The sequence below is a fragment of the Pituophis catenifer genome, unplaced genomic scaffold, assembly GCF_029215685.1.
Source record: "Pituophis catenifer annectens isolate HBS135680 unplaced genomic scaffold, rPitCat1.0.hap2 SCAF_1, whole genome shotgun sequence".
Lineage (NCBI taxonomy): Eukaryota > Metazoa > Chordata > Lepidosauria > Squamata > Colubridae > Pituophis > Pituophis catenifer.
The window spans coordinates 26,416,214-26,431,389 of record NW_027256881.1 but is presented as its reverse complement, the minus strand read 5'-3'; the positions used below and the strand labels follow the sequence as shown (position 1 = coordinate 26,431,389).

The 15,176-nt window shown below is 39.9% G+C and overlaps 1 protein-coding gene across 1 annotated transcript; it reads right to left on the bottom strand.

Moving 5' to 3' along the window:
• Positions 1–261: 261 nt before the first annotated feature.
• On the bottom strand, positions 262–6,705 carry LOC139319415 (serine protease 55-like). The gene is given in 5 exon segments (XM_070947290.1): positions 262–616; positions 1,749–1,891; positions 5,171–5,412; positions 6,402–6,636; positions 6,639–6,705. Coding segments are annotated over 5 exon segments (996 nt in total). The 3' UTR covers positions 262–307.
• Between the last annotated feature and the right edge of the window lie 8,471 nt (positions 6,706–15,176).

Sequence of the window (15,176 nt, the reverse complement as noted above, 5' to 3'; positions counted from 1 at the left end):
CACGGGTCCCTTTTAATAGCTAATTAAAGATAGTGCTTGGAATTGTGCAGGAAGTGTTCTTACTTCAGTACAAAAAGCTTTAATTCTTTTTTAAAAAACTATTTATTATACATGTATAATAGTCTGAGGAGCCTCTGCTGAGAGTTATAGCTGCTTCCAGCAACCTTTTCCAATATTTGCTTTCCAAAAATATCAGATAAACAGGCTCCGATCATCCTTCTGGCAGAACAGAAATTAGGATGGTGCTGGATTGGGGGCAGATCAATATACACTATCAGAATTTTACAATAAAAAGGAGTTGTTCAGTTCAGTAAACTGGATCCATCAGTAGCAAAACTGGAGCAATTGCGCAGGTCATTGAAAGGAGGGGAGAACCGGAAGCAGAATCTGGGATAAAGACTTGACTGTAAGGTCCAATGTCATCTGCTCCTTCAGGAATAAAGGGCTTTCCTTCTTGTGCGGTGGCCTTTTGTATCCAGTCAAGGTAGCTGAAGACTGCAGTGTAGACCATGGGGCTTGCCTCTGGGTCACAGTTACCTCCCCAGCTTGCTATGCCAACCACAAACCATTTCATGTTGCTTCCAGAATCACAGAACAAGGGACTCCCACTCTCCACCTGGTGAAATGAAAGTACAGCTGAAATAGCCCAAATTCCTATGTAAAAGGCTTTGAAGGGTTCAAAACAATATGTTAATCGTGGACAATCGAATGTGTCTTTGTTATATTGATTGTTGCCACAAAAGACAAAGATCAGCTTTCTCCTCCTTTTTTATACCAATCTGTCAAAATTGTAACGAAACTTTACCTAAATCAAAAGTACATTCTCTCCCTACATATTCTAGTCTCCATTTTAATTTCCATGTCTTATTTCTCCTGGCTTGGATTTTGGATTGTAAACACCAAAAGCATAATAAAAATGATTTAAAACATAGCTTAATCCTCCAACCATTGCCCTCCCCTTGCCTTCAAAATTTTCTTTAACTGTCAACTGCCTATTTCTATTTAACAACAATCAGATAATAATAACAATCTCCTGAAACTTCTGAATTCTTCCTCTCCCACACAAAATACACAAGATCTGTCTGTTGCAGCAAAGCCCTTGCTCCTATTTTTGTTATTTAAAGAGCTAACAAACAAATTAAAGGATCACAAAGATATCAAAGAAGAAAGAGAAAAGAAGGGATGGGAAAAGCAGAAGAAACACAAGCAAAGAAAATAACGATGTGTCTTTTCTCCTTTTCTGAATATCTGGCCTCCAATATTGTGGGCTTGAATTTAATATATCCCTATGCACTAAGGCAGGGATTGGCAACCTTAAACACTCAAAGAGCCACAAAGGTCCTAACCAGAAGCCTCCGTTCAATTCTGGAGCCAACCGGAAGTCCGGTTCCCCCCTCATAGTCTCCTCCTAGTGAGGCATCCTTTTTCCTCTGCTGAGGAGGTCTGGTTCCCCCACCATAGAGTCTCCCCCTAGCATGGTGTCATTTTTGCTCTGCCTGTCCTAACCGAACGCCCTATCAATTGTGGAGCCGACCAGCAACAGGGAACCGCAGCAGAGGGATGAAAGAGCCACATGCAGCTCCAGAGCCGCGGGTTGCTGACCCCTGCACGAAGGAACAGTTTTAGCTTGATACTTTCCTAAAATATCTTCCCTAGGTGTTTGAAAGTTGAATAACAAAAAATGGGCACGAGTTTTTGTGCAAAATATATTGGGGTCTTCTAGTAGCTCAAGATGAGATTAAATGTACCTCGCAGTTCTCCTCCATGTTTTCCTTAGAAACAGCACAGAAGACATTCCCGATTAACCCTTGGATCTCCTTGGAACATACGTCTCTGTCAATTAGAGTTACTTCTACCTTCATTAATATGTGGGTTAATTTCTCAGCATTATCTGCAGGCAAAAGGAAAGGGTGAAGGCCAAGTAACAGTTTAGAATCAACCAATAATGGGTAGAAATCAGCCACGCAGCGTTTCACAGGACAGAATATATTAAGAAACATAACTGTCCTGTCACCATAAACAAGGAGCAGCCCTGCCAATTTCATGGAATTATGTCAGAGATGCCAGCTTTGCTCTCATGTGATAGAAAGGGATCCTGGTCTCATGTATTAAGGAAGGAAGGGAAGAAAGAATGCACAGCTTGAAGTGGGTAGGCAGCATGTTGTTGCTCTAATCCCCTTTTATATGATCCTTGCAGATCCATAAGACTGTGCTGCTGATTCAACCAGTCAAAGAGAATTTCCATTTTCTAGGGCAGGGTTTCTCAACCTTAAGATACATGGACCAACTCCCAAAATTCCCTAGCCAGCTTGTTAGTTGCTAACTGGGGAATTCTGGGAGTTGAGCTCACACATTAAAGTTGCCAAGGTTGACAAATACTGTTCTAGAAAAAAAAAATACATTAACGGGCTAGATTAGATTAATTTATCTGTAATGAGTTAGATTAGATAGTCATCTGTAAAAATCCTTGAAAACCCCTTAAAATTCAGCTCACTCTTGGGCCAGTTGAAAGTATAAATACATATACATGTATATAACTGTATCTTATACCAGTTTTTAAAGTAGACATAGATTAGCATAGATTTTCCTTTCATCTTCAAACTGATGTCCCACAGTCAGTGAAGAACCAAAACCGAAAAATGAACAGCTCTTTCAGTAAGATAACAATCCAAAACACACCTCCAAATTAATTATGAAATACTTACAGGAACAAAGGTAAAAGTTTTGAAAAGGCCTCCACAACCCCCAGATTAGAGACTTTATAAAAATTCCCTTACAATATTTCTAAAATGAAAGAGTTTGGTGCAGAAGGATGGGAAACTTTCCAAAACTAAGCAAGGAAGATTCTTAGCTGGCTCCAGGAAAACCTATTTTTTTGCCAAAGGAAGGGTTCACGCTGCACCTGCCATACAGAGTTTTCTTATTCTGAATCTATAAACAATTGCCAATAAATAATATATATCCATCCAAATTGATAGCAAAGCATCATTACGGTACTTTGCATGACATAGAGATTATATTAGCTTCTATTCATTTAGAGATTCATAGATACATATATAATAATATCTAGGCCATTTATCCAATTAAGTGCAGTATTTGTTTGTTGGAGAAAGTCTGCCTTCCCTCCTCTATAAGCTCTCAAATGGCAGTTGGTCCCTATGTGAGCCAGTGTCTGATGAGGAGCCCCACAACAGTCACATTCAGGGGAGGGTTCTCTGCCCACATTTATTGTATTCTTATTAATCAGTGCATTTTAATATGTAACCTATAATGTATATATAATTTTTTGAATTCCTCAAACCTTACAAAACCCTACATATTTCCATCATACCATAGTATCAATAAAGGAGAATATTTGTAGCTCACCATAGTATTATGTGATCTTTCTATATATATTTTGACTATTGTCCATGAGCTCAATACTATAGGCTAAATAAATAAATCATAAAGGTAAAGGTTCCCCTCACACATATGTGCTAGTTGTTCCTGACTCTAGGGGGCAGTGCTCATTTCCATTACAAAACCGAACAGCCACCGCTGTCCGAAGACGTCTCCGTGGTCATGTGGCCAGCATGACTAAATGCCAAAGGCGCACAGAATGCTATTACCTTCCCACCAAAGGTGGTCCCTATTTTTCTACTTGCATTTTGTGCTTTCGAACTGCTAGGTTAGCAGAAGCTGGGACAAGTAACAGGCGCTCACCCCATTACACGGCACTAGGGATTTTAATTGCTGAACTGCTGACCTTTTGATCGACAAGGTCAGCATCTTAGCCACTGAGCCACCATGTCCCTTTCAAATAAATGATAGAAACATACAATTTGACAAGGTGCCTAATCATTTGTACTGTACATGGAACTGTACATGAATATATATGCTGTACTTACACACACACACACACACACACACAGAGACAGAGACAGACACAGCTACAAAAATGGCCTGCCCTAATTAATAGCTAATTGAGGGACTGGTGTTAGGGAACTCTTCCCTTTAAACTTGTCTGCAACCTAAGTTGGGAAAGAGAAGAGAAGTTGGCTGCTACTTTACTCCTTTCCCTTTCCCTGGAACCAGAGATCCCACCAACCAGTGGTGGGTTTCTACTGGTTCGCCCCGGTTCGAGCGAATCGGTAGTGGCGGTGGCGGGATGCTCCGCCCACCTGCCCGGATGTCATCATGGACGCTCTGTGCATGTGCAGAAGTGCCGTGCATGAGCAAAGCGAGCGAGCGCATGCACACACTCACAGTTCCAAACTGGTAGCAATGGTAAGTGGAACCCACTACTGCCACCAATGTCTATTGTTAACCCTCACAGTAGCAATAGCAATAACCAATGTTTAAAGGCATTGGGAGAGAGATTTTCAAGATTCTATTTCTTGATTGAATTCATTTAGGGAAGGGCCACTGTTCATGAAAACATTCCATTTCCGCTCTTGATTTTTCCTTTTGAAGCTGCTCATTCATCTTCCCTGCTACTATGGACTGTATTTTTTTTGTAAAGATTCTTTTTACCCCTCTTCCTATCTAGATAACAAGTGTTTGCTTTTTCATAATCCCTTATCTTGAAAGTGGGTGGGAGATGGCCATCAAAAGGGACTTCAGTAACCTTTATGTAAATACCACCTTAGCCTGGATGGGGGAAGGAAGTGGGGAAGATAGGTGGGTGGGTGAGGAAAGCAACTCAGCATTTCTCCATCTCAATTCTCTTTAGCGTAAAAGGGATAATCTGTACCCAGCTTTCAAGAGTCTCTCACTCTGTCCTATAATAATAGAGTGCCAGTAGTTGATGTTCCTAACCTGGTCTACTCCAAAAAGTTGACTCAAGGCTAACTAACTTGTTTTCAAGCCACATTAGAGTAAGAAGTAGGATACAATTCTTCTTGCCCTTCTTTTGATTTGGTTTCAAATTTCATAGTTTTTGGCCATGAAAAAATGGAAGGCAGAGTTAGAAAGTTTTTCTTATTGGAAAGGACAAAAAAAGAAAAAAAGAACGGAAAACTTTTTCCCCAAAGCACAGTGCAGTGGGAGAAGTGAGGTCATCAGTAGCAAAAACTTAAAAATATCACCCCATCTCCATTTCTCAAATTCCTCCCTAAATTGAGATTGTAAACAAACTGATAAATTTAGGGGGAAACCATTTGGCTCAGGCCTGGATTAGAAAATGCAGTACCAGCCATTATAGTCTTCCATGTGGCAACCCAGCAGTCTTGCCATATGCTGAGGTCCTGCAACAAGGGCAAACAAATTGGTGTCGTTTTTTCACTGAAGTTGATGGGAGAATCCAATAAGATCAAAGCAATGTTGTTTCTCAGACTGGTACTGTTGAAGTCTTCATGGATGATCACCATGTCCAACTTCTTTTTCTCCGAAGGTTTCCCATGCAAGATGACCACTATGGGGAGATCTAAAGAACTTGGGAACAAAGATGGAGGCAATACATTACTGAAATGTATTCAGACCCTAAGAGCTGGCCTGACGAATCAAAAAATACCACAAGACATACTGTTCAGTTGGGCCAATGGTATATTTAATGCAAAATATTATAAAGGGTGAGTATATCTGTTGTTTTGAACCTATACATCACTTACAAGTTCCCAACCCTTTTTTCAAAATCCCTTGAATTCCCACCTTGGAATGGCCTATGCCGTGATGGCGAACCTATGGCACGTGTGCCACCTGTGAAGCCATATCTGTGGGCACACAAGCATTGCCCTAGCTTAGCTCCAGCACACATGCACACGCCAGCCAGCTGATTTTCGGGCCTTCCGGGCCCACCGGAAGTTGGAAAATGAGCTGTTTCCAGCCTCCAGAGGGCCTCCAGGGGGGTGAGGAAGGCCGTTTTTGCCCTCCCCAGGCTCCTAGAAAGCCTCTGGAGCCTGAGGAGGGCAAAAAACAGGTCTACCATGCCATCACGTGCCAAAAGCGGGGGCAACATGGGTGTGTGTGTGTATGTGCATTGAATTAGGGGTATGGGCACATGCACGAGCAACTCCCCGCACTCCCCCCCGCTTTTGGAACGCGATGGCAAAAAGGTTAGCCATCACTGGCCATAGATTGGTGTTCTTGGGACCTTGAACAGAGAAAAAGAGGTCAACCTAAATTGCTTCAAGCAACAAAGTAGAGCAGGCAGGATAATTTGAGCCTGCTGTAGAGGACTGATGGTGAGAATATGAATATGTGTTTTTTTTTAATTATTTACCATGTGGGTGTTCCTGCTCAAAGCTCTATTCCTAATTCATTTTGCTAGTTCTCCTCTGCAGTCAGTTGGCATCCACATCTATTTAGCCTGCTTCAGTTCTCACTCAATTGTTGAGTCTGTGTCACTACTCATTTTCCTGAATATGTTTGCACTTCCCTCAAATGTATTGACATCTTTCTTACATCTTCTCTGCAATACTCACAGGTCCTCCTTGAAGCAGTGAGCTGCAGACAGGATCCACCAGCTGCTCAGAATTGCTCCTCTGCAAATAACCTTGTCTTTGGTCCGAATGCTGACCTGCCAGGGTAGGGCTTCAGATGTCCTTGCTGGGGTTCCTTCTTTGATTCTTGGTACTGTCCAGGAAGTGGCTCTGAATTTGGAACTCAGGCCACATGAAGAAATCGGTACGGCAGGCAACATTCTTAATTCTGTTTTAAAAAAGTGGAATTCATTCCTCTAAATTTGTGCCCATTTCCCAAGTGTGAGAAAGTTAAGTGTAAGCTCATTGGAACTGTATGTCTTAGCCAGTCCTCTGTGATAATACAGTATGACGTGGACAGCTCCAAAATTATGGTTTTTCTTCTGGGATATATGGAATAAACACATTAAAAAGGGATTCCACCTACTTGTATAAGAGACAGTCATTGAGGAGACCAGAAACAGAAGTACAAGCAGCTGCATCTTGCCCTCTTTTTAAAGGGGTCCTCCACGTTTAAATTGAATGCTGAACAAAGAACTTCCTACAAATATCACCGTGTTAGCTCAGAAGAAATATATTTGCCTAGAAGAGGCATGACCCACATTTCCTCTGCCCCATGTGACCTCATGCACTACCTAAATCACCTGTGATGATATCATAATGGAATCCTGGGGTTTGCCTGGTATTTGCAAGTCCAACAACAAGGGGCTGAATGTGTGTCCAAGTTTCTGGTTCTCAAATTTGAAAGGAACCCGGGGTTGGTTGGTTTTTTGAATGGTGAGAGGATCAAATGTGGCAGGTACCCAAGAAAAGACTGAGGGGTATCTTTGATCTTTAACATGAGTTCGATGGGTTACATTCCAAAAAGTAGAGGCTCGAAGACAGGGGTGTCAAACTCGTGGCGCCACGGCGGAGTTACGTGACGTATCATGACTTTTTCCCCACTTTGCTAAACTGGGTGTGGGTGTGGCCAGCGGGTGATGCATCCAGTCCGCGGCCTGCGAGTTTGACAGCCCTGCTCTAGGAGAAACAAGTGGGCAGAATCAATAGAAAAATTAATTTTGATTTCACTTATATTAGGTCATATGATTATAATTTGGCAACAATGTTTGGTGGATTTCTATATAAAACTTTTCAAAAAATGAAATAATAATTGAATTTAGGATTAATAGAAGTCTTTGATTTAGTTAAAAAGATAATGAGTTCAAATTATGTCAAATGAGTCAAAAATGTTTTGAATTACATTATGGAAACATTAGTAAAGCAAGAAATACTCGGTCAGTCCATGTAATTAGCTAAACAGCAGGGATAATTGACTGTCCCCAACCTGGATTGGACAAACTGGGTAGGAAAACAGGAAAACTAATTACTGTACATCATGCTATTTACCAAAGAAGTGACATTCACAGATTATACATATCCAGAAATAGTGCTAGTAAAATATGACTCTGGTTGAAATCTGGAATATATTAAAAAAGAAACTGCAGGAACGATCATAGCAGTTCAAGAACAAATCCTGCAAAGAAATGCCAACAAAGCCAAAAAGGCCAGTGATATAAAATAAACTAGGAGATAATCTCATTAGTGGCTGTAATAAAACCATTGAACAGAGTGAACACACTCTGTTCCAGGATATGCATTAAAATTATCCCCTGGGATTTATGTAGGAAATTTGGCTTTACTGTTTGTAACAATCACTGGGAACTTGTGCCTAAAAAAGTTTTGAAAAAATAAAAATGTGAGATTTCAAAACTGATTCAAAAAAATTGATAGGAGCTTAAAACATAATATACTATACATTTCTGTCATAGAAAAGCTAAAAGTTAGAGAGACCCATTTTAAATCATTCCTGACATTTACATTTACATACTGGGCATTTGTAATTCCTGTTCTAATCTTAAATTTCTGAACACTATGGTCTGTTTACCAACAGATTATCACATACTGATCTTTATCCACGTAATATTTTGCACACAAGTCATGGGCATCTTTGAGATATCCCCCAGTCTTGTTTGATAGGCAATTTATCCTCCTTTCACTCAAAAGCATAGCTCTCTCAATGATATTGCAGAGATGCGACAGTGGCATATAATTAGGACTGTTTTTGTTGCCATCATCACCCCCAAATATGATATCTCATTTGTCCTCAATGAAACTCAAGCTTTTTCCACTGCTGCTCTAGTTGCATTTTTACTTGCTTCACTACTCCCAGGTCCCTAATTAATTGGGGTGTGTGCATGCTTATGAGCTCTGCTATGAAGAATAAATGCTGAAGAGTGTTATGTAAAAATTGCTTGGCTCATTTCCAGGTTCCATTAATTAAGCAAGTGTTGGCAGAATTGACAGCCATCTATCCACACCAATCTCCAAGGGCAAACCAAATTCCTGGAGGATAAAGCTATCAATGGCTACTAGATCACAGGGATATTTTTCTCAGTACTCTCAAACTGCTCTCATATCCTGCTGGCAGTCTTCCCAATGATATCTGGTTGGCCAATATGGGAAGAAGAATTTTGGATTAAAGAGGCCTTTGATTTAATCCCACGTGCTCTTTATGTTATTAACCTGCTCTACTGAACCTTAGATAATACAATTACTTCTCATATATCTGAGAGGGTGGGAGAGAGTGAGGGAGAGAGAGAGAGAGAGAGAATGGGAGATTTGGTTATGCCAAATCTTGAGATTTGGTTATCTCAAGAAAAAATACTTCTAAACAAATACACCGGAATGCCCTTTGACAGTGTAGAGAAACCCAGCTAGCACCAGAGTGATGTCAAAGAAGAAAGTGTGAAAGAAATTTACACCACTATTACAAAGGGTGGCATTTTCTTGAAAGCAATTGGGATGGGAAAAATTTGAGTGCGAAAGGCTGAGTCTTTAACTCTCATTGAAAAGAGATAGGTATACACAGATATATTGTAATTTATATATTACAGCCAGGTATATTCTGGCTACAAATCATATTGTATTCATAAATGCCAATAATGAGGAAGAAAGGCTCACAATAGGGAAAAAAAGCCTGGGTTTGTATGTTTTTTAAAAAGAAAATAGCAATTATAGGGGAAAATATAGATTGGAAGCTCTTGATATGAAGGAAAAGGTTTGACCTTCTCTCCACAAGCTGTTTTCTGAATGAACCTGCAAATTATTGCTATTTGCCACAGTTAACAAGCAAGCCACCCATCCCTTTGACATACATGAAGCAAAATGGCATGAAATGGATACTGACATTTTGCCATTCTCTTGCATCTCTTCCTTAATTATTCAGATACTAACGAAGTTGTACACACACACACACACGAACAAAACTTTTGCCAATATGTTACTCCTTTGAAGAGAAGGTCCCTAAACCTAGGCCAAAATATACACTTACAGTTGCTCTTTATTTAGAGAAATAATGCCAACTTTATTGCCAACTAGCAATAAAAAGTTAATAGGCTCCGTTTTTCCACACATTTTCTCTCAGGTCTCATTATTAAAGATGGAATACCTACAAAATAATCTCACCTCAGAAGGACTCAGTGACTTTATCTTGCTAGTTCAGTGAACTGATTAAAGTAACAAGTTGATCACAATGTGTTCGGTTAAGTTTTTTAAATGTCTATTTTCTGAAAATGTCCTCCATGCCCACCCAGCCATTTTGTGGGTGATGGCCCATATTCTTGAAAAGTGTATAAAACATGCATTCATTGGTATAAGTTAAATAAAGTTACCACCAGAAAAATCAATGAAAAATTGAATTGTAGATCCAGTCTGGATATGGCATAAGTTCTATTGGTGGGATAAGCAATTATCACTAAAATATAAGAAGCAAAAAATAATAGTTTATTTCACAGAAAGTGCTTTGAGTTACCCTAATATCACTCCTATTTGCCTGTTCCACATAATGGAAGTAGTTAAACTGATCAGGAAACCATTATTGATAATTTGTTTCCTGTTACAATTCAAGTAGACTTCCTGGATTGCTGTGAACCAGAAGCCAAGGATAAAACTTGGTTCAAAATCCCGTCTTATTAAGAAGATATTCTATTAGGGGTGAGAATGGTACCAAGGAGCTGTTGACTATGTGCTAGTTGAAGGATGCCCATTTCTTCACTGATAAGGAAACAATCCTTGACACACTGATGTCATTTTTTTCCTTCTTTGATAAACAAAAATCAGGAAAACAAATCATAGGCAGAGTACAGACATATTCCTGGGGGATCTGAAATAGCTACCACAATTACAGTCACCTCTATAAACATTCTAGGAGCTGAGCACAAGCTGGATAGCTTTCAATTGCTAACAAATACTTTGGTATTCAAACCTCAGGAACTATCAGTGGGATGAGTAAATATGAATGTGTAGGCAGGTGTCCTGTAAGTTCAGTGAGGCATCAGTATCACTTTTATAAAGGCATTCTATGATGGATCTCAGAGTCTCCCTTCAGAACTCGCAATGTCTTTTGTCACAGTTCACTTGCTCCAGTCAGGATAATGTACCATCTCTTGATTTTCTTGGTACAATGAAAGATATAGAATATGAATAAAGAATATCTTGCCGAGAAGCGTCTACTCAATGTTTTATTTGTATAAGGTAATTGATGGCTTTCAGGAAAATATGATTAATTTTTGTCACCTTGTGTGTCCAAAAGAATGATGAAATCTTTGATGTGACCATGTGATACCATCTTAAAGACCTATGAATCTGGTGGACAAAGATCAAACCTGCCCATCCAGCAGCAGAGACATGCTCCCTCTAGATCAGGAGTGTTAAACTCAAGCCTTGATAGTACAGGGGTTTAGTGCACCCTGTTATTAACACAGCTGCCTGCAATTTCTGCTGGTTCGAATCTCTCCAAGGCTCAAGGTTGACTCAGCCTTCCATCCTTTCTAAGGTAGGTGAAATGAGGACCCAGTTTGTGGGGGCAATAAGCTGACTTTGTATAAAATATACAAAAGAATGAAGGCTATTGCTTAACGCATTGTAAGCCGCCCTGAGTCTCCGGAGAAGGGCAGCATATAAATCAAATTAAAAAAAAAAAAAAAGGCCTATGGGGTGCTTAGATCTGGCTCAGGGGCCGCCCTGGAAACAGCGAAGGACCGGCCCATGGTGCCTCTGCCAGCAAAAACGGAGCTTGGGAGCCTGTTTTTGCAGGCAGAGCACTCGGACCACCACAGGCGCCCCCAACATAAGTGATGTCGAGCTGGCCATGCCCACCCTGGCCACGCCCACCCGAGCCCCCTGAGATCAAACACAACCCTGATGCATCCCTCAATGAAATTGAGTTTGACACACCTGCTCTAGATTCAGGCTGAGGATGAGTGCCCCACAGCTTGAAGATGATCCGTGTCTCTTTTAATCTCAGAATCAACTTTTGGTGCAAGGCTTTAATTTTGTCCTTCATTCCACTTAAGATCTCATCTAGAGACCCCCACAAGCAGCTTGGTCCCTTTGATGGTGTCTGATACTGGCAGCCATCATATGACACCTTTGCCTGAGAATTAGGCATTATCCAGACTTGCATCCACCATGAAAGTAGCAGACAGCATGGATTGGGCATTGCTGGCTTTGAACCCCATTGCTCCGCAGATTGTAGCAAGCAAATGCTGTTTTTTCTGCCATAGTGCAATTATTATGGAACAAGCTCTTACTGGACTGAAGGCAGGCACCAGATAGTAAAAAGGATAGTACCTTTTTACTATCTGGGATTATTACACAGGTCTGCAATTATTACACTTCTCTACAAGTGTTATATATAGAAGGAGGACAGAGAGTGCCACCCAGATCCTTTTGGGAGTGGGAGGAAGGCAGGAAGACAAGTATCTGTTTGTAAGTTTGTACGTGGCTGATTATGGAGTTGAAATGCCAGATACTCTGTCTGAAGGGCACAAGATAAGGGCAACTATCAATAAAAGAACACAGCTATAATTTAAGCAAACCAGAATCTGTTTTTATCTGTTGATTTTATAATTAATGGCAATAGGCAGGCTCCATTGTTTGTTTGTTTTATTTAGGGAAAGGTTAGTAAGAAGCTGTAGCTCAAGTCACTCATTTTACCCTTTAACCTTATCCAGAATAGAAAAAATTACCCCAATTTTGGGAGGAGTTGGGGTTTTTAAAATGATGGGAGGCCTTATATCTCTGAAAGACTATGGTACTGAGTTTGTCTATTAACCTGCCTAAATATCAAAATTTAAAAGTCATTCCAAATCTACCTAGAGAAATTTGGGGAGCTGCAAATGGGGGATTGTAGCTGTATGCAGATTGGGGGTTGCCCTCTCCAGCACTAGAGTGGTATCTTTCACGCACCTGATATTCTCATTTGTCAATGGCTATGTTATATAGAGGGTCTTTCCCCACTGATGAGCTGAAGCGCTACTCAGCCATACTTGAGGTGGCAAAAAATAATGCCAGATTGAATTTTGATGTTCCCATTGTCAAACTCTAACCTGCCTGTATTCTCAATCATTTCTGTCACTTGACTTCCCAATGTGCTGAGCACATTGTAAGCCGCCCTGAGTCTTCGGAGAAGGGCGGCATATAAATCAAATTAAAAAATAAAAATAAAAAAAAAAATAAAAAAAAAAGGTTACTGGTGACAAATCCCAATTGATTTTGTACCATTTTATATCTTGGATAGTGTTGAAATGGGGGAGGAGCAGCAGTATTTTAAATCTGGTAGGGATAGGAATTATTTAAGCTGTCTCACTCATGGTTTGAAATAAGATGAATGTAACATCATGGGAGGGGACATGGCTGGCAAACGATGTTGCCAAATATGTTTATGCTGTGATTGGGAAGAAATGGAGTCAGGCCATGATTCTCTTTAAGGTACCAGAAGTCTCTCCAGTTTTCTCACAGGAGGCAAATGCAGCAGCGCATCTGAAAATAAACTTATCCTATATTTGGTTTGGTTAGATCACATTAACATATAATGACTAAGGAGACAAATTATTCATTACCTCTGTACAAAGAGCACAAAGGTCAAGAAGCCAAAAGCAATGAATAGATCAGTAGCATTTCTAGGCAATACACAAATAAATACAATCTTAAGGCAGGCTGGGCAGGACCTGTTTGAAATGATGCTCCGACAGCATTACATTAAGCGACTACTATGAGAAATAAGTTTCCTGGTAGGAGAAAACCTCTCTTGATGCTTTGCTAAACCCAAAATCAAATGGTATCAAGATGTGCTAATGAATACAAACTCCAACAGCACTCTTCATCTTAAACAATGATGATTCTAAAGCTGTAATTTGTGATTGCTCCTTGGCAATGAACGCTGTTTTGCCAAAGAGATCCCACTCAGTAGAATACCCACACCCACACCAACCAATATTAGCCAGAAGTAAAGATAGCAGGAGTAAGGTACCAACATCATCATTATACCCGTTCTCCCTTTCATTTCCTTTTCACCAAGTGGCTGGGAAATTATAGATAGTGCTGGTTTCCTTGACAGTGAACAATAGAACAATTCAGAGGTATAATGCTCCACACAATACATTATGTTACTATAGGAACCAGGCATTTCAAGTGGTGGGGGGATCCAAGAGGGAAGGCAGAGTTACACGTTAAGACCTTGCCAATGGCCGACACTGAAATGCATCATACGTTTTGCTGATTTCCATCACTGACCAACAGGATGAAAAGCAAATAGCTGGAAGTGTTGTGTGAGTGTGGCTTAAAGGATGTGACCAGTTCACAATTTCACCATTTTCTTTGTTACAAGAGAGCATTTGGAAGAGAGATGCACCACAAAGATTGAGGCTACATATTTATGGCTTTGTGGAGACCTCCAGGAAGGAGTATCTGATCTAGAGTTACCAACCTGTAAACCAAAAGTCAAGTCCCAGACCTGGATTTCAAATACAAGATAACAGCATAACAGATAAACACAAAGAACCATTATCTATATTTGCAGCCCTTTTATTGTTATATATTTGATACAGTTTCCCTACTAATATAGACCAATTCTCAGGTCAACAGAATCTACTTTGCTTCTTCTGCATGTGATCCATTCCCACTATTGAGAAACTGACTCTGTATGTGTGTGTTGGTGTAAGAGATTGCGACTGGTGAAAGAATTAGGGAACACCTTCTTAAACATATTTGTATGAAACAAATATTTGGGGCATGAAAGAAATCTGTGAGTGGAAAACCTCCTAAAACTTCAAGCTTTCTTTTTACATTTCAGAATCAAGCTGAGAAATCAATTAAGAAACTTACTCAATATGTTCTCACATCCCTCATTTACTTTCAGCAAATACCCAATTTCTTGAATAATGTAATAGTTTTTAAGGGTAGTTATAGCTACATAATGTTCCCACTTGAAATTTATTTAGCAGTTGACTTCAAAAAGCATATATATAATGGTACCAAAACCTGGGGCAGAGCTATCAGGCTAATAGCTAGTTGTTAATATTGTAACTCTGGTGCTAATTTATAAAGTGAATTGCAAGATTGGATATTTTGAGTAAAGAAATGGGAGAAGTGTGGAGATGCTAACCCTGCCCTTGCCTCCTGTTTCTCAAATTCAATTCATTCCCAGGACATATTCCCCCCAATAATTTTGCTAATATTCTTTCTTGTTACTTAAACTTGACATGCATACATTTGCCTTAACTCTTCAGTTTATAGTATTAATGTAAAAAGTTATGTTAGCTTATATTATACAAAATCCCACCAAATCTTACCCACATGGCACTAATGGGATTCTGATGCATACATATTCAGCAAGATTATAAGTGTGCAAAATTGCAGCCTATATGTCACATATGACCATGACCACTTTTGCAA